Raw genomic sequence first — 25,586 nt, 5'->3', positions numbered from 1 at the left:
TGGTCAGCATGGTATCTGATGTCCAACGACAAAGTCACCAATCACTAAAACATTCTCAGAAGCTGGTTTATGAGTTTTAGACATGGGAATATTTTGTTGTCAGTAACTTGCTGATAAGGGGGTACATGGAGTGGATATACCAGGGGAGGGCTTTCTCTGATGCCTAAACTTAGAGTTCTAGGATGCTTTGACAGGATTTAATGGCATATCTAGGAGACATTTTGTGCTGTCTGTACGAGGATGTTGGCATTTACATGGGGGTGGGGGTGATGATGTGATGCTCACTACATGTTTAACATACAAGAGGGATGTTTCCATGTTCACTAGGAATTGCATCTCTAAGAGGCAATCTAAAGGTTAAGAAGCAGCTCATTTACAGTGAGAATGAGGCAGCTCCTACACTGTCTTAGGATACAAACTGCTAGAAGGCTGGCAACGGAAGGAGGGGTGATTGGATGCCTCTCAATTATATGCAATGCTACTAAGCGATAAACCCCAAAAGTGGAAAATAGCAAGACTGAACTAGTACTAACACAAATGAGAAAAGAAGTCGGAGGGAGTAATAGGACAGAAGTGGTGAACACCTGGATACAAGGGTTAAAGAGCAAGGTCTCTTGGATCTCTTTAGAGCAGTACAGCACAGTTCAGTGTAAGGAGATATGGCCCTGTGCACAATCATGCCCAGAGCCTATGGTATGTAGAGAAATGGGCTGGGTTTACTGACTTAAGGGAGAAAAAAAAGAAGTTATGTCTTACCATAACGTTCCATCTGAGTTGTTGATCATCTTCCAGTCATCACTGATGGGTTCGGTTCCGAGCCCTTGGAACCGAGTCGGCCTAATACCAAGCTCGTGTACACCAAAAACTCTCAAGCTAAGATGCTACCCACAATGCCCTTCTCCCAGTTACCTCAGATCAAGTTTGCAAGCAACGTATAGAAGAAAGCAGAAAACAGAGGCCATTTCTGAGCATAAACCCTGAAACACCACAAGGACCCAAAAGATCCACCAGGAGCCTTTGGTGGGGGACGGTGGGAGGGTGTGATGAATGGAAGAAGATCAACAACTCAGATGGAATGTTATGGTAAGACATAACTTCTTTATCTGAAGTTGTTAATCTTCTTCCTATTCATCACTGATGGGACACAAACCCAAGCTACCTGGAGAACCTTGGTGGCCTCTATGGAAGAACATTCCTGAGGACCACTGAGCCAAAGGCCACTCTTCCCCTGGAGACCAAATCTAATTTGTAATGCTTGATGAAAGTATGGGGTTTAGCCCAAATGGCTGCTGCACAAATGTCATCCATGGAAGCCCTGGAGTGAACAGCAACCGAAGTTGCGATGGCCCTAGTTGAATGAGCTTTGATTTGAATAGGTTTAGATTCATTCGCTCGGGAGTATGAAAAAGAAATACAATCTCTGAGCCAGTTTGATAAAGTAACTTTTGATACAGCACCTCCCATTCTTGGACCAGAAAAGGAAATGAAAAGTTGGTCCGACTTGTGGAAGGACTTAGTCCTGTCCAGATAGAAGCGTAATTGTCTATGCACATCCAATGAAGGTAGACAGTATTCTCCCTTGTTGGAATAATTTGGAAAAAAACACAGGGAGCTCAATGGACTGATTAATAGAGAAGTCGGACACCACGTTGGGGAGAAAGGATGGGTTAGTACGAAGGGATACTCTGTCCTTATGGAAGATTAGATACAGGCTCTTGATGCATAAGGCTTGTAACTCAGATAGCCATCTGGCTGATGTGACCACTACCAAAAACAATGATTTCCATGACAGGAATTTAAGATCACATGTCACAGCAGGCTCAAAGGGGGGTAGAGAGAGAGAGATACTGTAGAACCAGAGAGAGATTCCATGTCTCCACAGGTTGCCTGATAGGAGGTCTGCTATGGAAAACTCCCTTGAGAAAAGTCTTGCAAAGTTGGGTGGAGATAAGAAGAACGCCATCCGAGCCTTTATGGAAAATGGAAATAGCTGCTAAATGGACTTGAATAGTAGAAGCTGATGCCCCATTGTCAAACAACTCAGAAAGATTCTGAAGTACAGCAGCTGTAGGGGTTGAAAAAGGATCAAACATTTGATTATTAGACCAGATAGCAATTCTTTTTCATTTGTCTCGGTAGAGTTTTCTGCTGGATGGTTTATGGGAAGCCAGAATAATATCGCGGACAGGTGAAGAGAGGGTTTCCTGTCTGGGGACTAATGGAAGTGGAGAAACAGTCAGCTTGAGAGTGGATAGATTTGGGGGAGTCATCCCTTGTGGGTGACATATTAGGTCCTGACGAGAGTCCAGGATCAAAGGAGGTTGTAACAAGTGAGACCGGAGGAAGGGAAACCACACTTGTCGAGCCCAGAAGAGGACAATGAGGATTACTTTGCATCTCAACCAGATTGCTTTCCTTAGAAACAGGGGTATCAAAGGTATCGCAGGATAAGCATAGAGAAGACCCGCGGGCCAGTCGTGAGTCAAAGCGTCTCTCGGTGACTCCCCATCTGGGGGAAAGAGGGCAAAGTAGCTGCTGCATTTTTGTTTGAAGGGGAAGTGAAAAGATCGCAGCAAGGCTGGCCCCAATGGCTGAAGATTTCTGCCATCACGTTCGGATTGAGAGACCACTCGTGTGGACGGAGGATGTATCTGCTCAGTCTGTCCACAATCACATAGGAGTTCCCCAGGATATGCGTTGCAATTAAAAAGCGGTTGGATGCTATCACCCAATGCCAAATTCTCATGGCCTCGCGACATAGGGGGTAGGATTTGGTCCCTCCCTGTTTATGTACCAGACGATGGACATATTGTCCGACTAGACTGCAATCGTTCTCGACAGAAGGAGCGGATGAAGTGCCTGTAACACTAACAGCACCACTCAACTCCAGGACATTGATATGCAAGTTGACCTCTAAGCTGGACCACGCGCCTTAGACTGTCTTTCTCTGGAAGTGCCCCCCCCCCCCACCCTATCAGGGAAGCGTCCGTGGTCACTGTGGCGTTGGGTTGGGGAGTCTGGAAGGGGTGGCACCAAAGATTTTCATCTGTTCTCATCCACTGGAGGAGATCTTGTTTGCAGGAATTGGTGATGATGATCTGTGAGATCAGAGGATGGAGATTGGATATCCACTGGGACAAAAGGAACCACTATATAAGTCTCATATGCAGTCTTGCTAGGGGGACAACTGGGATGGCTGCCGCCATAGACCCCAGAGCTTGTAGAACTTCCCTTGCAGACACCTTCCTTCAACAGAGTATCACTTGTACTTGTAACCTTAATCTCTGAAGTCTGTGAGGGGGAAGAGAGAGACTTTGCTTGTTTGAGTATTGAATACTGCTCCTATAAATTCCAATTGTTGGGTGGGATGAAGGTTGGATTTTTCCCAGTGTATTGTGATGCCTAGGAACTCCACCAGTGCTAAAAGTGTAGCAGAGGGCACTGACCAGTAGGCGCTTGGTGGGGGCGGAGAGGAGCCAATCGTCTAGATATGGAAACACCTGGAATACCTGAAGTCTTAGATGAGCTGTCACCACTGCTAGGCATTTTGTGAGCACTCTGGGAGCCATGGAGAGACCGAATGGCAGGGCTCTGAATTGGTAATGATTGGCTCCCAGCCAGAAGCGAATTAGACTCCTGGAGTGCTCGTCCATTTTGATGTGGTAATACACATCTCGGAGATCTATCAAGCACATCCACAAACCCTCCCGAAAAAATGGGAGAATGGATTGTATCGTGACCATGTGGAATTTGGTCTGAACTACTGATTTGTTTAGCTGGCTGAGATCAAAAATGGGTCTCCAGTCCCCGGTCTTTTTTGGCACCAAAAAGAATCTTGAGTAAAAACCGGATCCACACTGGTCTGGGTAGACTTGTTGGATGACTCGTTTTAGACACAGCTTGCTTATTTCTGAAGCTGCCTCTTCCCTTTGACTGGGTGGAACATCGGGAAGGCATCCTGTAGGTCTTGGATAAGAGATTAGAGGGATGTAATAACCTCTGGAAATTATTCTCTGCACCCATTGATCGTTTGTAATAGAGTGACAGGCAGCTTGGTGCAGAGAAAAATGAGACCCGACTGCTTCCGGAGGAAAGCAATCAGGCAGCTCTTCAGGAGTGCTGATAAGGTCGTCCGGAGAAAGAATCCCTGGTTTCCTGATTTCAGAGACCCCCACTGCCCCGAAAGGGGCATCTTCCATTATTGGAACCCCCTCTGCCTCTGGGGGAATCCTCACCACGTGCACTATGGAAAGGGCCTTGAGATGATTTTTTTGTACCATATCCTTTCCACTCCTCTGGTTCCTGGAGAAAGAGCGCTGAGGTTTGGAAAAACGTAGGCCAATGGCAGACAAGGTTTTTCTGTTCTGCTCGCACCTGGCTAATGTGTCCTTCACTTTAGAACTGAACAGAGCGGACGATTCGATAGAGGCGTTGAAGAAGGAAGACTTGAAGGAGTTTTTGAGGTCACAAATGCGCATCCAGGCGTGGCATCTCATAACTACACCTGCACCCGCAGCTCTAGCCTCCCCTTCAGTTGCGTGGGACAGCAACCTCATGGACAAGTTGGAGATCGACTCTAGGGTAGCAAGCTGGGAAGCAACTTTATCATGTGCCCCATCCAAAACTTGACCCACGAGGGTTCCATAGTGTTCAGAAATGAGATCTCTTTGGAGCCTCATAAAATGTACCAAGTATTTCAGAGACCTGATAGCAAAGGTCGCTGAAGCAAAAACTCTCATCCCTAATCTGTCCACCTCCCGGGACTCACTGTTGGGTGGATAGACAGCAGGACTTTCCTCCGCAAAGTCCTTTTTTGTGGCAGCAGCCACCACCATAGCGTCTACTGGTATGCCTCTAGACTAATGGGGCTGTTCTTCTGGAGGGGAGAGTACCTTGTCTGGTCTCTGGGGAATGGCCTCAATGGTATAGGGGTTTTTCCACACCCGCTGCACGATGAGCTTGACTAACTCATCGCAGGGGGGGGGGGTCACCCAAGAAGTAGAGGGTCAACAGCAGAAGGCCTGCAGTAATACGGATTCTTCCGAGGAAGGGTTGGAGGGCTTCCAGTCACCCCTCTGCCTCAAAATTTCTAGGATGTCTCCAAAGGAGACATCATCAGGGGGTGACTGTGGGGACCCTTCCCCATCATTGTAGTCCATATCCTCAGTGAGGGACTCCTCTGGGGAGCCCATGTGTTTCCTTTTACACGTCCATTTCTGAGGTGGCTCTTCAGTGGGAGCATCTGAAGAAGACTCAGAAAGGAGGTTATCCTGTACATGGGGGGGGGGGGTGGCCTGTGATAGCTGCAGCTCAGAAGGAGCGGGGGGAAGGTCCGACGTAGGAGAAGCGCTTCCCGAAGCAAGCACCCTCTCCATCATTCGGAAGGCAGGCCCGCCCGAAGAGGAATGGGAGCCCGGAACCGAGGAAGACAATCTCGGAACCGGGGTCACAACCTGCTCCACGCAGCCCGCTCCCGGGGAAGAAGCCTCAAGCAAAACTGGGGCGGGAGTCACCCCCGGGTCCAAAGAAACAACTGGAGTCATACCTGGAGCTGGGGGTTCCACCTCCCCAGCATGAAACTGAGGAAGGGGTGGTTCCGAAGGAACCAAAACCCAAAGGGGTCTCGGAGCCTCTGAGAAGGTCACTGTCGGCGCCGAGGAGAGGAGTCCTCGCGCAGACGTCAGAGCTCTGGGCCTCAGAACCAAAGGGTCCAAGGGAGGAGAATACGTGCGAGTCGCAGGGGCAATGGACCCAAAACCCGAAGTGGGATGGGTTTTAGGAAAAGTTGTAATCCCTCCAGCTGTCAGCAGCTGATCGAACAGGCGCACCACATCCAATTCAGATAGGCTCCTGGTGGACCTTACCGACACTCCTGAGGGATTCAAGGACAGGGAGTACTGGGAGTACTGGGTACATGGAGTAGTAAAAGTCAGCACAGAGGATTCCAATTTTAAAACAGGCAAAAGGGGGACTACCGGTGCTGAGAAAGGGCTCGGAGCCAAAGGAATACCTGGAGTGGAGGTCATTATCGGATCCGAAGAAGTCTGTACCAATCTCGGAACAGAGATGGGAGACGTCGGTGCCCAGGTAATGGCAGGCAATAAGGCCGGAGCCGAAATCACAGTCGGAACCATAACAATCGGTGCTAAGGGTGGCGCCGATGTTGAAGTCATCGCAATGTCTGTAGAGACCACTGGAGCAGAACTTGGAGCCGAGGTGGTCGGAACTGAGGAGGCGGTCTTGTGCTCCGTGGAAGACTTATAGGCCTTGTGCTTATGAGGCTTGCCCTTATCACCGGCCGGTGAAGAAGCGTCAGAATGAGGAAGTTTTTTTGTCCTTAGATGGAATGGTTGAGTCTGCCAATGCAGAAAGAGCCTCAGAAAAAGGAGAAGGAAGCAGGCCTTTCAAAATAAGTTTGTTTCTTTTTACATTCAGCATCCGCTGTCTGAAACTGGCACATATCTGACAAGGAGGTTTCACAGATAAGTGTGGTACCCCCAGTCAATATACACATTCCTCATGCAGGTCGCTACTGGGGAGTTCACCATTGCAGGAAGTGCAATGCTTAAACCCCGAAGTCCCTTTCTTTTCAGACATACTCAGAAAAAAAACAATTCAACAATCCAAAAAGGGACAGAGAAGGAAGGGAAAAAGGAGAAAATACCAACAATGGTATTAAGAGTACCACAAGGGTAAAGAAGGGCGTTACCAACAATGGTAAAAAGAAGACACCCATGGGTAGAGCTGGTTAAAACAAGTAGGTATAAAAAGAGTTTTTAAGAGGAAAAAAACTTAGAAAATACTGAAAATTTTGAAAAATGTAACACTTGGCTGGAGAGCTCGGTGAAACGCTTCTATATGGCTGCGTGGCAAACGAGATCTGGGGCAACTGGGAGAAGGGCACTGTGGGTAGTAGCTTAGCTCGAGAGTTTTTGGTGTACATGAGCTTGGTATTATGCCGACTCCTTTCCGAAGGCTCGGAACAGAACCCATCAGTGATGAATAGGAAAAAGATTAACAACTTCAGATTTTAAATTACACGCAGTACTCACACAGTACCCACCCACTGCTCAACTACACTGCATGTGGTTATGCTCACTTCACATAGTACATAGCGAACAAGCAAAGAGAAGGACCCAATCAAAAATAGCTGTAAATTCAAGCTGACAAAAATAGTAGCAATTAGTCTGCTCTCACTAGAATTCCCTCTACTCACTCTCTGAACTACTTCAACCCCTGAGCATTAGTCTAGAAGGGATATGGTTACTGAGAGTACCCGTGACGCCACTGCCTGAGAGTCAACTTTAAATTGTAGCAACATCTAAAAGTTCCAAAAATGCATTTCTACGTTCCTCATTCCCCTGTGTTACATCTCCCGCACCTATCAGAACTTTGCAAGAATATGCATCCCAACTTTGTAGGGGAGTAAAAATATTTGTGCAGACATCCTGCCCAAATATTACAAATTGTCTACTTTTCTTTTGAGAAGAAAGTACAGTTTTGTACCTACCATAAATGTAGATGTCCGATAGGTATGCATCTGCAGTCATAACATATGGGTTGTCCTGCCTCAGGCAGCCCTTCGGTCGGCCGGATTCCAAAGTCTGGGTCTGGCCTCAGCTGATGTCGCATCTTCCCCGACGTCAGAGCTGCTGGGAGTATAAAGGCAACAGCCGACACCATTTTCCTCAGTGTTTCTTGCCCCAGATGCCAGGTGCCCTCTAGGAAGGCTAAATTTGGATAAAAGTTGACAATTCCAAACAGAATAAAACAATATATATATATATATATATATATATATATATATATATGCAGATATATACATACAAACAAATACACCATAATAGATTCCCCCAGCTAGCTGAAAGAGGGGTAAGCACCCTAGGAATACCACAGAGGGGAAGGCGGGTGGGTAATCCTGACTGCAGATGCATACCTATCGGACATCTACATTTATGGTAGGTACAAAACTGTACTATGTCCTTCAAGGATGCATCTGCAGTCATAACGTATGGGTAGAATACCATAGCCAAACTGGGGGAGGAGGTACTAAGATAAGGATGGTGTAGTTAAGATCCCCTGTAAAACTGCAGTTGCAAAACCTGCTCGGGATCTGGAGTATAAAGGTAGATTGTAATGCTTGGCAAATGTATGCACGGAGCTCCAAGTAGCAGCTTCTAAAATGTCCTTGGTAGCCACCCCTCGTAGGAAAGCTGTAGTGGTGGCTGTGGCTCTTGTGGAGTGAGGCCTGATATTTTCAGGAGCTGTCTTTCCATGAAAAGAGTAGCAGAAACGAATGCAATTTCCTATCCATTTAGAGATTGTCTGTTTGGAAATTGCTTTTCCTTGCACTCCAGTTGCATATGCTACCAGAAGTTGGTCAGTTTTTCTGCTGGTTTTAGTTCGGTCCAGATAGTAGCATAGTTGTCTGTGTACATCCAAGGTGTGCAGTAGTTTTTCCCCACTGTTCTGTGGGTTAGGGAAGAACGTAGGCAAATGAATAGCTTGGTTCAAGGATACCCTGGATACCACCTTTGGCATGAACGTAGGATTGGTTCTCAGAGACACTCTATCCTGGTGAAAAATAAGGAAAGGCTGCACTGCCATTAGTGCTTGTAACTCGGATACTCTTCTTGCTGAAGTGATTGCTAGAAGGAAAGCAGTTTTCCAAGATAAGAACTGTAAGTTTGCTGATGCTGCTGGTTCAAAAGGGGGTAGTGTTAATTTTTCCAGCACAAAGCTGAGATCCCATGCAGGTAGAGGGGGTTTCCTTGGAGGTTTTACATTTTTGATCCCTCTTAAAAATTGTCTGAGGAGAGGGTGAGAGAAGATAGGAGGATCCATGTTGTATTCTGCTGAAATTGCTGAAGCATGAATCTTAATGGAGGAATAGGACAGGCCATTGTGGAACAGTTCTTCTAAGTATTCTAGGATGTGTGCTAGGTTTGCCAGTGTTACATTTGTACCCTTTGAAGCGCTCCAAATGAGGAATCTCTTCCATTTAGCTGAATATGTCTTTCTTGTGGAGGGTCTACGAGCCTCCAGGATTATGTCCTTGACCCTCTGAGATAAGACAGTTTGGTTTTGTTTTAGGCAATTTTCCAGGCAGTCAGCTGCAGTGTTTTCAAGTTTGGATGCAGGGTCTTGAAGTTGTTTTGCGTTAGAAGTAGAGGCCATAGGGGTAGAAGCCATGAGTTCGTCCGAGACATGCTCCTCAGTAGCGGATACCAGTGCTGCCTTGGCCAGTCTGGAGCTATCAGTATCACCTTTGGCTGTTCCTCTCTGATCTTCAGTAGTACTCTGTACATCAATGGGAGTGGTGGAAAAGCATACACTGTTAGGGCATTCCAGTTGAAAGAGAGGGAGTCCACCTTCCAGGCTTGTGGGTGGTATACTCTTGAGCAGAATTTCCTCAGTTGGTTGTTGAGTGGGGAGGCAAACAGGTCTATCTCTGGCATTTCCCATTTGTTTGTTATGATTTTGAAGATGTCTGGATGCAGCATCCATTCGTGAGCATCCGTGGTAGTTCTGCTTAAGCTGTCTGCTAGTGAATTCTCTTTTCCTTGTACGAATTTGGCCTGCAGTTGGATGTTGATATTCAGGGCTAGGTTCCACAGATCCATTGCCATCCGGCATAGAGGATAGGAATGTGTGCCTCCCTGTTTGTTTATGTACCACATGACTGTGGTATTGTCTGTCCTTATCAGCAGATGACCTTGCTGGAGGAATGGTTTGAATGTCTCGATTGCATGCTTCACTGCCAGCATCTCCTTTAGGTTTATGTGCAAATTCAGCTGGTCTTGAGTCCATAGGCCTTGGATGCATTTGTCTTCCTGGCAGAAAGAGTAGCAGATGTATAAATCTTTTTTCCCCATCTCTCTAATGCTCTTGACTCCCTTTCAGAGGGTAGTGGGTTTTTGGCAGTGGCAGCTGCAACCCCTTTCGGGCCCTGAGAAATAGTTTCTGGGTCTGCAGCATGGGCTTTATACAAGTGGAAGTGGGAATCCGGAACCCTGTAGTATCTGTCAGGTTTGGCAGGGGCTGGGGGAAGTGAATCAGGGGCAGAGCTGACATCATTATATGCATCATCAACTACAGTTAGCACAGGTGGTATGGCTAAAGGCCTATGCTGTGGCAAGTGTAAGAAAGTCCTTAGTCTTTTTCTAGAATCAGAGAAATCCTGACCCTGCCATTGAAAGTGTTCCCTCATAGAGAGTAAAGTTTCCCCAAAGGAAAATTCCTCTGGAGGGGAAGCAGAAGGGATAGAGTCTTCTGCATCTGAATCCTCATAAGGTGAGTATGGCCCTTCCTGATGGTCTGTCAAATCAGATCCATCCGAGGAGTAGTCAGAGGAGAGAGGTTCAGGGGGTTCAGTCCTGGGCCTTTTGTCAGAAGGAGGATGGGAGGCCCTGTCTGGGTGAGGTTGGGAACCCCTAATTAGAGAAATAAGGTCCTCAGTAAGACTGAGAATCTGGGAACTTGAGGAAGGTCTCTGAGGAGCTGATTTTGCAGGTAAAGCTTTTGTAATTTTAGCTGCTTTAGCCCTGGAGAAAGCCTTAATAGACATAGAAGCAGGGGGCCTAGCTGCCCCACGTGCAGGAGTGGAAATGTCCAAGGGAATGGTGTCGGACAATTCTTGTGCGCGTGCTTCTTCGGTAGGGATTTCTGTAGCCGACTCAGCCGGGGCCTCTCTGGCCTCAGTTGTCGGAGGTATGGTTTCGGCAGAAGGTAGAACCGAGGCCTCGGTTTCAGCCGAAACCGAGACACTCGCGGTAGGCCTAACCGTGGTTTCAGCCGAAACCGCGGGCCGGGAGTGTCGGTCCTTTTCCTTGCGTTTTTTGGCTAAATGTGTAGTCGGAGTCTCCGATGGCATTTTATATGCAAAAGCGGATCCAAAAAACTCTTCTGCAAACTCCGACTGACGTCTAAGAGTCCGTCGGTTGAAGGAGGCACAGGCTAAACAAGCTGATACGTCGTGGTCTGGGCCTAAGCAAGGAAGGCAGTAGGAATGGAAATCCTTATGAGGTATTTGTTTCCCACAAGTTAAACAATTATTTACTTTGTCTGACATCGGCTGAGGCAAGAAAGAGTGCCCAATGGGGTACTTAGCTTTTTAGAAGTCTTCGGTAGCTGAATCTCTGGATCTGACCGACCGGCACTTATGAACAGCTTCTGCTTCGGGCACCGCGCGGCAAGAAAGACTGAGGAAAATGGCGTCGGCTGTTGCCTTTATACCCCAGAAGCTCTGACGTCAGGGAAGATGCGACATCAGCCGAGGCCAGACCCAGACTTTGGAATCCGGCCGACCGAAGGGCTGCCTGAGGCAGGACAACCCATATGTTATGACTGCAGATGCATCCTTGAAGGACATTAAGTAAGTTCTGTAAGCAGAGAGTAGGTTACTTAATCAAAGAGTTATACAATGTTGAATTAGTCTGATTGGATACCCAATGAAAGTTTAAGAACCATAATAATTCAACTTTAAATATCTTTATTAAATTAAAACTGCAACAGGTACACATGCACTAAAAGAAAGCCAACCACAGCGATATTTCTCAATATTTTCATGCAGTAAACATATTTTCTTTAACAATCATTCAGTCTAACATTACATAAAATTACTGAAGTAATTCATCTGTGGATACAGATTTTAACAAGGATAAAACAAAGACCACAGCAGTAATTTTATATCCAGAAGTCTTGAAACTCTCAAAATGATCTGAAACACGAAAATGTCCTTTTCTGGATTTTGAAAGTATAAAATAATATCTGAAAATGAAGCTGACTTTTCTTGATTACCATACCATTTTTCTATCCTTGAATTTGTGGATGCTTTATTTTCTTTGTCAATGGTTCTAAATATAAAGCAAACAACAAAAGGTAAAGGTCACTCCTACTATGTTCCTCCATTCAAAAATAGCTTGTTTTAGAGGAATCTTCTCACCTTAATTCTTGCCCCTGACTCCCCATATATTCTTCCTATTTAATATTATTACTCTATAAGGGAATTCCGCAGTGGTGCAGCAGTAGCGTTGTTGCCTCACAGCAAGAGGCTCTACCGTTTGATTCTCGGCTTGGGTTGGGAGTGCCTTCTGTGTGGAGTCTGCATGCCCTCCCCGTGGTCGAGTGGGCGTTCAAAAGACATGCGTTGAATGGGCGTGCCTTCGCGGAAGGTTGGGCTGGCAACTCGACACCATAAAAACCAACTGCCAATCATTAGCGGACCGGAGTTCCGCTGTGGCGACCCCTAACCGGGAAAAGCCGAAAGACAAACAACAACTCTACAAGGGAATACACATTTATTTATTTTATTTATTTTACATTTGTTTACCAGGAAGGTCCGACTTGGAACGAAGCCAATTTTCAGTGGTGGCCCGGGTAGAAACTCTCCAGACATGTGTCTTTGAAATGCTATTATTGCCCTGTCTACATAAAATCACAGTGGAGTCTTATTAAAATGCTTTCTCTGCATCAACACCCATCAACAATAGGGTGTTTGCTTACATTTTGCTTCCCTCTGAATCATCACTGCTATAGTAATGTTGCCCATTACATACCATAAAGCCACATTGATCCAACACCTTTGTCGTTCTTAGCTAATATAGTCAAATGCTTTTTTATCATCATGGTTTAAAATTGTCTATATAAAGGGATCTATATGAAGCTAGTTTCAAGGGTCTTTATCCACTTAGTGTAAGACAGCCACCGCAACTTTCTTCCAATATGCTGGTGAACCCCCCACAATTTCTTTTTTTAAATACAGACAAACAAAGCCTTCCACATCTTTATCACTTTCTTCACTTCCAAAATCCAAACTTCCACAGGAAAACCTTCTGTTCCTGGAGACTTTCCTGTTGATTGATGATATATCACAATTTTTATCTCATCTCTTCCTGTTTTTGCTATTAAATGTTGAGGATCATGTTTTATGTTTGGCAATACACAAAGTGTCAAAAAGACTTCCAAAATATCTCCAATGCCCCTACAGAATCTCTGGTTAGGCTCCCTAAATTTGGCAACAACCCTTTCTATTTTGTTGCCCATGTCATTGTGCTAAAGTCTTCTGTCACTGTCAAAAAATAGTTGCTTAACAGCAACCTTTCAAAACTCATGTACGTCTTCCAAATACTCCCTCATTTTCCCTTCAGCACTCTGCAGTTGTTCCTCTTCTTGTTCTGTCATCTTCTCCTTATTCTACAATGCTTTAACTTTTGTCAATCTCTCTAATAATTCCTGTTACTTTGCCCCAGATATCTCGATTTCTACCATATTTTTAAATTTCATTTTATCCCACTCATTAGCCATCCCTTCTGAACACACTTCAATCTTCCTTAACTCTCAAAACATATCTTCTACCTATTTGTTAAATTTCTCTTATACTTCGTTACCCTGCACCTTTATTGTAATTTTTATAAATGCATCAGCTGAAATATAGTTATTGGATGTGTATCAAAGCTTTTAATTAAATATAAATTCTCACGTGAAACAATTTTATCTGATCTAGTGCAGTTATTGTACCTTGGGGAATAGTATGTGAAACATGTTCGAGTTCTTACTACTGAAATCACATGTTCCATACCAAACACTCATATATTTCTTCATAAATCTACTCTCTGTTGTTATATTTTCCATTTTAGGTCCCTATGATATATCCTCACTATTGCAAATCAAGTCCCATTCTCTACCCATGAATATTACCTTCTGAAAGCAAATTTCTCTCCAAATTTTCTTAATCTCCATAAAATAAATTTTTTGAAAAATATATAAATACATGCCAGCATAACTGTCCACCCCTGCCAAAAATCCCTTACTACTGCAAATCTTCAATAAGTGTCTTTTTCTGCCCTCTTCTAGCATTACTTGAGCGTCCCTAACAAGCGGTATCATTAACCCCCCCCCCCACTTTTCCCTTGTCCATGACATTCTGCTACATGTCCATCCAGAAATCCTTTGCCAAACCTATATGCTCATTTCTATCTAAAATGTGTCTACTGCAACATAGCTATTTGTATTAACATTCTTTAACATTTATGCTATCTGTTCCTTTCTCACCTCCGTTCCCTTAACTTACAAAAACAGCTTATATGATTTCAATAAACATTATCTTTCAGTTTAAGAAAAAGTGCACAGGCTACTATTAAATAAACAAATTAAACTGGGCACTGTTGTGTTAAATGCATTAAGTATTAAGGCTGTTGGCAAAGCAGCTACACATATAATTTATTCATTTCCCAGAGTTTCAAACTATTTTTCACCAAACTGCCTGCTACTGTACGTCTTACGTTTCTCTCAAGAGTGTTTAGAACTCTCAAGATTAATTGCTTGCACCTGTAGATAGCTCATTTGCAAGTAATCAATGAGGAGAAAAAAAAAACACTGGTAAATTTGCAAACAGAATCTTTGTACATTTCACTCAACACTCAGTTCAGTCTTCTGAGAACTGTCTGGACTTGTACACTTCTTACCTCCCACAGTGACAGCATTTGTTAATGGGAAAAAAACTAGTTACTTTGTAATTGCAAGAAACGTGGCATTTTTAATGCATTTCACAATGCTGTCTTACTTTTGAAGCTTACTTCCTTAAAAACACTTGTCTATAGCTTAAACCAAAGCCATTAATCTAGATATCAACCCCTGCAAAAAGTAGGGAAGTTATCTTAATTCTACATATAATATGATCAATGCACTTTTAAACACCATTCAGCAGTCCAAGATCATATTATATTAACTTTAACTTGCTTATGCCCAGCTTTACTTTTCTCATTATGCTGTACAGCCTATATATCTTACAAGAAAAAGCACTTGCTTACTTTAATATATGCAAAATATAATATTATACAATTCCTCCCCTAAAACGTGCACGCTGATTGGCCAGCCCAACCAGCGTGCCCGTTGTAAATCCCTCAATATACTAACGGAAAAAGGTCCGGTCGCCCGGACTTTTTCTGTTAGTATAAAACACTGTCTCGCTATGTTAAAAGAGTTTAACATAGCGACACAGGTTTAAAAAAATCAACAGAGATCTCCGTTGCTTTTTTTAAAGCTGTCTCGCTATGTTAAACTCCTTTAACATAGCGACACAGTGTGTAAAAAGCTTTTTTTTTTTTTTTTAAAGCTGTCTCGCTATATTAAATGAGTTTAACATAGAGAGACAGCTTTAAAATAAGCAACGGAGATATCCGTTGCTTATTTTAAAGCTGTCTCACTATGTTAAACCCATTTAACATAGCGAGACAGTTTTTTGAAAAAAAAAGCAACGGAGATCGCAAGATCTCCGTTGCTTTTTACTGTTTCGCTATGTTAAATGGGTTTAACATAGCGAGACAGCTTTACAATAAGCAACGGAGATCTCCGTTGCTTATTTTAAAGCTGTCTCGCTATGTTAAACCCATTTAACATAGCAAAACAGTAAAAAAAAGCAACATAGATCTTGCGTTCTCCGTTGCTTTTGCCCACACCTCTGATGTACTGCGTAGGCATGCGCAGTACATCAGAACTGCCGCAGAATACCAGACAGCTGCGGAAGGGCAGTAAAGAGGCATTATACAACGCCATTATTTAAGAAAAGTAATTATTTCTTTTCTTAAATAATGTCATTGTATAATAGCAATAACCCACGTCTGGGTGTGGGTAATGCTGGATTTACCCACGGTTGGCTTTGTTTGGTCCCTCGGGCAACCACGCCAACAGTGGGTAAATCCAGCATTACCCACACCCAGGTGTGGGTTATTGCTATAGCAATCTCTGATAAGATGCATTTAAAAATATCCCTGAATGCACACTATGCAAAACTGCTTTACAATATAATATTCAATTTATATTGTGAAATTATTTATACAATTATCAATAAGATCAAAAACTGTTTTACTTGTAGCTACCTCCTCATTCCCCTCAGAGTCCTTCTAAACATTAATTTTAGTTTTCTGTGTGCAAGAGTTACCCTGGGATGCTATGGCATTTTGTCCAGAGCAGTCCTTTGACTTGCACCTGTGAATGCCAGCCTCTGGTTCACCTGTGACATTCAGCAAGATAAAATGAAAACTGAAAATGGATGGATGAAATAATTCCTAAGTGCTTTTGGTGCATTTCTTTTTTTTTTTTCCAATAATTTTTATTTTCATTTTGCATTTATAAAAGACACAAAAATGTTCATATTTACAACATGACCATAAGAGAAAGTTATACACTGTAGTCAATATAGAAACATGAAGGCTTTTGGTGCATTTCTTTTCCACAATGGACATCAGGACTATGATCCAAACTGTGAAAGTGGTACAAAAGCACTATAGTCCCCTATGTGAAACAAACAGCTACAGGGTCCACAGTTAAATCTACACAGCAGTAACTTGAAGTAAAAATTCCATGCAATAAATCCATAAAGCACCAACCGTTTAAAGTTGCAATCTGCAGGACGAAAAGCACTTCATTAAACGGTTGGTACTTTGTGTATTTACTGTGTGGCATTTTTACTTCAACTTACTGCTGTGTGGATTTAACTGTGGACCCTGTAGCTGTTTGTTTCATTTAGGAATGGTTGGTTCCTTCCTGGTTTTTGGTCATAGTCCTCTATGTGCAAAATCATGATGTGCATTAGCAAAGGGAGTGCATTTCCTGCTCGCAACAGCTTCAAAGAAAAATAATCAGACTGGAATGGAAGGTAGGGTGATTCCAATGAATAGATCCATTGATGGTTAGTTATGATCTCATATTACAAAAGTGTTAGAAAAATATGTATTAATATGTGTTTGCTTAATAACAAATTAATAATCAAGTGTTTTTAATATGCTTTTCATTCTATTTCTTATGCACTGCGATTTCTATAAATTGAGTTTCATATGAGGCCGAAAATAATCCTTATTGAAACTGCAGCATGCTTACTGAAACTTGCAAGTTGCCCTCTGACCTAGTAACTGCTAGCACAGCAATATTCTTGTTTATGCCTTGTGGAAATGTACTTGAAAAACAGGTGTTAATCTGCTAGGTCAGAAGCATATGAATAGACAATATACTATTGAATAAATGTAATGATTTCAGACAGACAGCTTTGTTCAGAGGATGGGAACCTCTGCAGCTGCAGTAGTTAGAGATAAGTTAGACAAAGGCTTTTTAGAGAAATGAACTGCTAGCATTGTGTTCGATTTAGCTATAGTATCTTGAATGTAACATAACAAGTATCTAACTGAAAGTAACCAAGGCCATGTTGTTTTCCTCAGGATGTTTCACATAAAAATTGTTTAAATCAGCAGAAAATCATGGGAAAGATGGTCAGCAGATGATGACCAAAAGGTGGTAATTTGTTACGTCAGCATGGTAGGACAGGATTAATTTGATAACCTATAAAAATGAATGCATTTCCTGTTTCTGGTTAGACAAACTCTGTATTAACACGTTTTTGTCTCCTTGCTGCAAGATTAAAGTGCCTTAACCTGAACCTACCGTGTTTTGATCATTTTTAAAGTATATTTTTCCTTTGACAAAAAGTTATACAAAAACTGCTAAAACACATCTAACAGCCAGTTCAAATGCTGGTCCTCACTAAATTAGCATTTATTACAAGCCACACAAACACACTCACTCTGAAATAACATCTTTATTATTAAATACGCTTAACTATCTTAGTTTACTACATTTTGTGTAGTGGGAGAAATAAAAATTATTATTACCTATAAGACGTCCCAAAGTATGATGAGAATGGCGTTTCAGCTTGAGGTTCACATGTAGCAATTTTCCATCCATTACCTCCATGGTGTACTTTCCAGTAGTTATACTGATCTGTAAACAGAAAATAATTCTGAACAAATGGATGCATCAAAAAAGTGATAAACTTATACAGTGGTACTTGCACTTATTGCAGTATTTTCTAGCCAGTCACAAACACAAGTGGTGTTATTCCTACTGCATATTCTTAAAGAATGTTCCAGATAGCAAAGAATTTTCTACCATACTTTGCTTACCTTTAGACTTCTTGACACTGGATTGCAATCAACAAGTAAAGTCCACTATAGCAAAATGTATGTACTAGTCCGTATAGGCTGTACATTACAAGAAATAACTTTAAATGCATCTGGTATTTTCATGTACAGATCAATACAGTGCACATGCAAGATCATTCCTGCATTTTACTTTGGCCATACTGGATGGATGTTTGTCTTTTCTGTCAGGGAGTGAACACACTTCATATTTTCTTTTCTGGCAGGAAATGGGCATTGCACATTTCAGGAAATCACTATAATGAGCAGCATGATTTTTTTAATAGAACACAGGAGTACATCCCAAACAATGTACGGATAAGGACTCAACAGAATTTGTCTTTAGTCATATTAGCAAAAAACTACTTTGAAAGTACTGTATGTTTCATAAGTAAATTGTTAAGCAGCGCTTTTCAATATGGTGGGGATTCTGCATTCTGCTGAATGTACACAATTCTGTTAGTTAGCTGGCACCTGCAAGTACAGGAGTTTATATTCTAACTATGGTAGGGAGCGCTGCTTGAAAAGAAGGGCGGCACCCTTCTGACCAAGCTCGAGTCCCAGCACTCCACAGTTAAATACATGAATTACGGTAACTGCCAAGGTGCACTGCTATTTTAAAATGGCATTACTTAAAATGTGTTACTTTTTAAAAAAATAAAGCTACTTTATAAAGGAAGCTGCATTTATTTGTCTCTCTGCACTGATACAGGTCTGCAGGGATGGATTTATGATATAATGCATGCATACATACAAAGTAAAGAATGTGGTCAAGTGTTCACAAGACACGGAGCTAATGCAGTTTGTGCCACTCAAAGTATGGCAGCAGAGTACAATGCAACATGCAGGTTTTAATGTTAGGACAGACACCCGATATTTGTTTTGAATTCATAAATATGGGAAGCTGTTCTGTGAATTAGTTTAGAAATAAATGATATTTTAAATATATTTTCACCTCTTAAAGGAAAGAAATAATAGCAACCATCAATGTGAAAGTGCCTGACAGCCACATTGCTTTACGTTTCAGCATAGCTATTGAAATCACTTAAGTGAAATGCTAGATTCTACCTCCCAAATGGTCTGCAATGTGTTTCATTGACAAGTAAAATCTTAGCACTGTATAAAATGGCCAAACACAATGGCAGAAAATGAGTAATTCATATCTTATGCACGGTGTAGGCACTGTTTGGGTAGAAGGATACAGCACAAGCAGGGTTGCCACTTGTCAGAAAATTTCCTGACAGTCAGGAAATTGAGGTCTCTTTCAGGAAATCCAGTTATGGTGAGTACTCGTAAGGTATTTTGAATCATTCTTAAAGCATTTCTGAAATTGGTTTCCTAAAACATTCACGGTTTATAGGTTAATAGGCATTTACTAGGCTAATGACCACAACAGCCTTTTTAAGCCTAGCTTAAGAAGCTATCCAAGGGCTTGCACAACTGTATACATGCTGAGCATGTGCAAGTCAGACTGCCATTTTGTAGTTAGCTGTTGAGATGTGAAAATGTATGTATGTAAGCTCTATTAACTAGTTCATTCATATTTAATGATGCTGCTGCCCATCCTGATGCGTTTTTATGTATTAAAGCATCTAAACAAAAACTCCAGCCTTCTTATTATTTTTATTAGAGACAAACAAGTGACATAGTGTCAGAAGTACCATAACTAACATGACAAGTACCAGAAGAGGCATCTCTAAAGGATATTGTAGAAAAGTGTGTGTGTGCTGTGTCGTAAAGAAGCGTTTCAAGGACGGCAAGTGCATATAAATAGCTAACATGTGCTAGCTGCAGTGCCATTTTGAGAGTGCAGCCAGAGAGTGAGCATATATGACTGTAATAGCTAGTTTGTTTATAAGTTTATCTAAGTTAAATTTATTAAACCTCAATCCTGATGTGTTTGTACATAATAAAGCAACCTGAACAGAACCCAAAAAGACACATCTAAGTTTCCTGATTAGACGAGCAACATGGTGTCAGAACCGGGATTCCAGAGGCTGCTTTTCAGAGCTACGGGGTAAACTAAGAGAAACGAGCACGAAAAAGGGCCAGAAACGAACTAAAGTTAATGAAAAGTTGCACAAATGACTTGTTTTATAAAAAAGATAAAACGGAGCATTACAAGGGCACAGACCACATTATTAAACAAGCGAGAGGCACAAAAGGTTTACTAAATGAAATGTTTAAGATTGAGATGTTTGATAAAACGATTATCAGAAAAGCACACAAGGAGTTTGGAATTACCTCAGAATTGCAAAACATGCATGTTTAAAGTAAAACGAGCATGTCCAGAGTAAAAACGAGCACAAGAAAAGTACAATGGGCATGAAAAGAGATTAAATGAGCAAAATGAATATAAAAAGGGCACATTAAACATAAATAGAGCAAGGCAACTGCAGTTTTTTTGGCAAATTACTGTGTTTTAGTAGAACTACTATTTCGCATTGCATTAAGGGCATAACTAGTTATTTCGAAGTATCTCAAAGTGTGTAAAAAGTGCTTACAGTGTGTGCTTATTACTGTGCATTTATTCCGAAGAGATTATTTGTATGCAAAGTGCAACTATTTCATAAAGTGCAGTCAAAGTACAGCCATTTCAAAAAGTTTCTTGTGCTGGGTGTGTCTATTCGCAAAGTTCTGCCATTACAGAATGTTTCTTGCATTGTAAAGTTATTTACAAAGTACTTCTATTTTGGGAAAAACTGCGGTGGTGGTGCTGCGGTAGCGTTGTCACCTCACATTAAGACGTTGTCCAGTTCGATTCTCAGCTAGAGCGTCTTCTGTGTGGAGACATGCGTGAATGGGCGTACCTTCGTTGAAGGTTGTGCGTCAGGGCCGGCATCTCGGCACGTAAAAATCTACTGCCAATCATTAGCGGACCGGAGTTCCGCTGTGGCGACCCCTAACCAGGAAAAGCCGAAAGACACAACAACCTCTATTTTGGGAAAGTTTCAGTGTGCTGAGTACTGCTTATTCGGAAAGTGCAATTATTTCAAAATGTTTCTTACTCTGAGCTTCTTCTACCCATTTCATTCATACAGTGCAGTTATTTTGACATGTTTCTTACAATGATAAGTGACTCTTACAGTACAATAATTTCAAGATTATTACAGTGCCCGAAAGCCTTATTTCGGAATGTTTCTTACACTAAGACGAGATTTCTTACAGTACAGTAATTTCAAGAATATTACAGTGCCCAAGAGACTTATTTTGCAAAGTTCAGTTATTCAGAGACTTGTTCTGCTATTGGGCATAGTTACAACTACTGGCATAAATTTTTGGCATATGTATATGTGTGTATGTTTGTGCATATTTGCAAAAGCCTTCACTGGTATGTGTTAATATGGCAGACAGATTTCGAAAGCCATCACCATTGGTGTTTGATCAGAATACTGCAGAGAAATGGAGAATATTTGAGCAAGAGTATGACATTTTACAAGCAGCTTATTCTGATAAAGATGCACGCACTAGGGCATTAATTTTGCTAAACCTAGCTGGGTCAGAAGCCACTGAAAGAGAGCATTCATTTGTGTATGCACCAGCAGTATACGAGGGAGAAGGTGAAAACCATCATAGGTTCATAGATATGTACTAGGCTAATGGGTCTGGGGCCTTTACAAGCCTAATCATAGGATTACGCTGGCATCGTGCCACCTGACCTTAGTTCCCAGTGCCTCTGTCGAGTAGAGCCACTGGACTTATCCATGGGGTGAATTTTCTATTGCCCATCCACTCTATTGCCCATCCACTCATTGAGATTTCTCTTGAAGAGGGTCAGCGAGGTGCTCTGCTTGACATGTATGGGAAGTGTATTCCATAGCATGGGCAGTCTCTGGATTATGAACCTGTCCCTCCAGTACGTTCTGTTGATTGTGGTAATGAGGTTGACGTCTCTGGGGGGTGTGGTGCAGAGGGATTGGAATTTCTTTAGATGTGGCATTTCTAACAGCGCTGGGTCAGACATGGCTTTGTAAGTCAAGCAGTTATTGCCTCTAAGTAGCCGATATGAGACAGACAATAGTTGTAGTTTTTTTAATCTGCCCATATAGGACAAGTGTTTAATGCCTAGGATCCTCTTTGTGAGGTACTTTTGTGGCTTCTCCAGTTGTTGCAGGTGTCTAGTGAGGTACATTCCAAATGGGGCATTGTACTTGATAATTGGCCTAATAAGGGAAGAGTAGAGAGAGACAATGACCTCTTTCTTCCTGGATGGAAAATCCTTAGCAATGAGATGTGCCACATAGGACTTTCTGACCACAGTGGCAATGTGGTGATCAAAAGAGAGGCTGCTGTCAACCTGTGTTCCCAGATCTCTTACAACGCCTTCTGTGTTCAGTGGACTATCAGCGATGTGGTAATTCATGTGAACAGGGTTTCTCCCAAAGGGGATGATGACACATTTTTTTGGCATTGAGCTTAAGGCTGTGGTTCTGACACCAGTCATTGGTCTCAGTGAAGCCATTCTGTAGGATGTCAACATCACTTGGGGAATTAATAATAGCTCCCAACTTCCAATCGTCTGCGAACTTTGTCAGCCAGAGTCCCTTTGTGTTGGCCTGGACTTCAGAGAAGTAGATACCAAACAGGAGAGGATCCAGGACCGAACCCTGTGGGACTCCACTCGTGACTAGTTGGCAGTCTGACTTGGAGTCAGCTACTTTCACACTCTGGGTTCTGTGAGCCAGTTTGCAACCCATCTAGTGATATAGGGGTTGATGCCTAGATTAGTGAGTTTTTTATGACTCCTGAGTGGGGAATGGTATCAAAGGCCTTGGCCAGATCAAGGTAGGCTGTATGAACTACTTTGCCTTCATCCACACCTCTGGTGACTGACTCAAAGAACTCGAGCAAGTTGAGCAGGCATGATCTACCTTTCACAAAACCAAACAGTGTGGGATCCAGAGTTTGGAGATTCCCTATATCCTTGTTTATTAGGTCCTTGATGATGCATTCCATAGCTTTGCATACCAGACTAGTCAGGCTAATGGGGCAATAGTTCCCAGGGTCTGTAGTTGCTCCTCCTTTGTGGAGAGGGATGACTGTAGCAGTGCACCATTCAGTAGGGACAAAGACTTGTGCCATAATAGTAGATGATTTATTGGTTGGAGGCAATGGTGAAGCAGAGCATGACAGCAACCTTAAGAAAGTGCTAGACAGAGCATGTGAAGTGAACTTAAAGCTCAATCCTCTAAAGTGCAAATTCAGACTACCAGAGGCCACATATGTAGGTCTTTATTTACTAGCACTGGCTTGCAACCAGACCTGTCCAAGCAAACAGCCATTCTTGAGATGCCAGCACCAGATAATGTTCATGCTCTACAACGTTTCCTTGGTACGGTCACCTATTTAGGCAGGTTTATACCAGACTTCAGTGAGTTGACAGTACCTTTGAGAGAGCAGACACGCAAAAATGTTACATGGTCTTGCTGGAACAGCACTGAAAAGCATTTGAAGACCTTAAGCAGAAAATTGCTACCCCACCTACATTAAGATACTGTGATGATAATAAACCAGTAACTATTTCCTGTGATGCTTCAAAATTTGGTCTTGATGCAGTTATTCTTCAAGAAGGTAGGTCAGTAGCCTATGCATCAAGAACTCTTACTCAAACTGAAAAGCAATATGCTCAAATTGAGAAAGATCTTTTGACAATAGTATTTGCATGTTCAAAGTTTCATGATTACATCTATAGTCGAGCTATTCAGATTGAAACTGATCACCAACCACTAGTTACTATTTTAAAGAAGTCTATGCATTCAGCTCCAGGAAGATTACAAAGAATGATGCTCAAATTGCAAAAGTGCAACTTGAAAATGATCTATACAAAAGGCAAACGTCTTTATTTGGCTGACACCTTATCCAGATCACCCAGAAATATAACGGAACAGTTTCATGCAGAGAATTTTGATTTTGATGTCATGGAAGTGTGTAATTTTTCTACCCTTTGACTTGATGAGCTGAGAGATCATACAAAGACTTATCCAATTTTGCCAGTTTACTCTGTAGTTCATGTAGACCACAGCTACGGATATTGTCAGGTCTCATAGAAGCTGTACTCTTGGCCTTGGACAGTGCTGTTTTAACCTGTGCAGCAGTAATACTGGGTTCCTGGCAATCTACTGGTATTGTGATTGGCCCTTTGGGGGGGGGGGGGAGTAAAGTTGGCACTGAATCTATTGGCCAGTATATTGGCAATGTCTGTTGGTTCGGTATAGGAGGTACCATTGCGCAGTAGCTCAGAGCAAATCTGGGTATTGTCGTGGAGATTCTTTACATAACTATAGAAGGCCTTGTGGCTGTCTGTACTATCTGCTGCAATTCTGTTTTCATAGCTAGCTTTAGAGGATTTGATGAGGGATCTCAACTTTTTGTTGAGGCTGATAAGGGAGTTTTTCCAGTCTTGAGACTTCACCTTATTCCGCATCAGTTTCCTCCTTCTTTTGTAGAGTTTGTTTATGGCAGCGGACCACCAGATTGGCTTCCCTTTTTTGGAGGACAGCTTCTTGGTTCTGTTGAGTATGGTGAGATCTATGCATTTGTGTACGTGTTCATACAGGGCACTGCTGTATGATTCAGTGGCCCTGCAACTATTCTCCATTTGCATGGGTGCCATGAAGTTAGCCATCTCTGTTTTTAGGAGCCCAAAGTCAGCTTTGGAGAAGTTTTTCATGGTGGTTACCTTTGCGGGAGTGGGTGTGGGAGGGATGTAAATTTCCAAGGTGATTAGTTTGTGGTCGGATCTAACCAGGGAGGAGTTGACTATTGGTGTAGAGCAACGGTCGCCCATGTTAGTAATGGCCAGGTCAAGGATGTTGCTACCTCTAGCAAGGGTAAGAACGAGCTGGTCCAGGGCACTGGAATTAATGAATTCTAGGAAATGTTGGGCAAGTGTATGGGTACATGAGGAGTTTTCCCAGTTAATGGAGGGGTAGTTGAAGTCGCCCAGTATGAGAGTGTTAGGCTGGACCCTAATATTCTCCAGGGTGCTTATGAATGTGGAGTGTAAGTCTTGGGACATGGTTGGGGACCTATAGCAGGCTACGACCTGAATCGCTGTCTTACCCAATGTTAGCTGCACCAGAAGTATCTCTGATGCGTTATGTTGGGCTACCAGTCTGGAGGTGTGTGCATCCTTTATGAATATGGAAACAGCACCGGCTTTGGTCCAAGTTCTGGGGCCGAAAGGTGTGGAATGAGTTATAGCCTGGTAGTGCAAGGGTGCTTTTTGCTGCCTTGAACCAGGTCTCTGTTACAGCACAAATGTCGATGTTCTCCATTTTAAGGAGTACTCCAAGTGAGTGCATTTTGAGATTTAGACTTCTAGCATTAAGCAGCATGACCCTCAGATTGCATTTGTTTGTAGCTGTTACGGTGGTAATTTGGTCTTTGGAACACCGCCTAAAAAAGGCACTATAGGGGTGGCAAGAGCCTTGGCCAGTATCCGGAATCTCAGGGGTGACAGATGCAGGCCATCGCTGGCAAAGCATCAAGGTCTGTCAATCATGTCATCCCAGGCAGACAGATTCCCTTAGAATGACATCAGAAACTTAGCCAATTGTTGAAATCAATTGTTTTCTGCTTGTACTGTGGTATCATTCTGGGTGATGGTAGGATGCT

The 25,586-nt window shown here is 42.6% G+C and overlaps 1 protein-coding gene across 1 annotated transcript in view; it reads right to left on the bottom strand.

The window, feature by feature from the left end:
• LOC122794063 (F-box only protein 2-like) overlaps positions 1-25,586 on the bottom strand; it is a 1,235,408-nt gene that overhangs the window by 779,818 nt on the left and 430,004 nt on the right. The window contains exon 2 of the mRNA XM_044062201.1: positions 17,664-17,772. Within this exon, the coding sequence (XP_043918136.1) occupies positions 17,664-17,772 (109 nt within the window). The remainder of the gene's footprint in view (positions 1-17,663; positions 17,773-25,586) is intronic.

The sequence above is a fragment of the Protopterus annectens genome, chromosome 1.part0, assembly GCF_019279795.1.
Source record: "Protopterus annectens isolate FY-2018-M chromosome 1.part0, PAN1.0, whole genome shotgun sequence".
NCBI classification, from domain to species: Eukaryota; Metazoa; Chordata; order Ceratodontiformes; family Protopteridae; genus Protopterus; species Protopterus annectens.
Note: the sequence above shows the minus strand (reverse complement) of the source record. Positions and strands in the feature narration are given on the sequence as shown.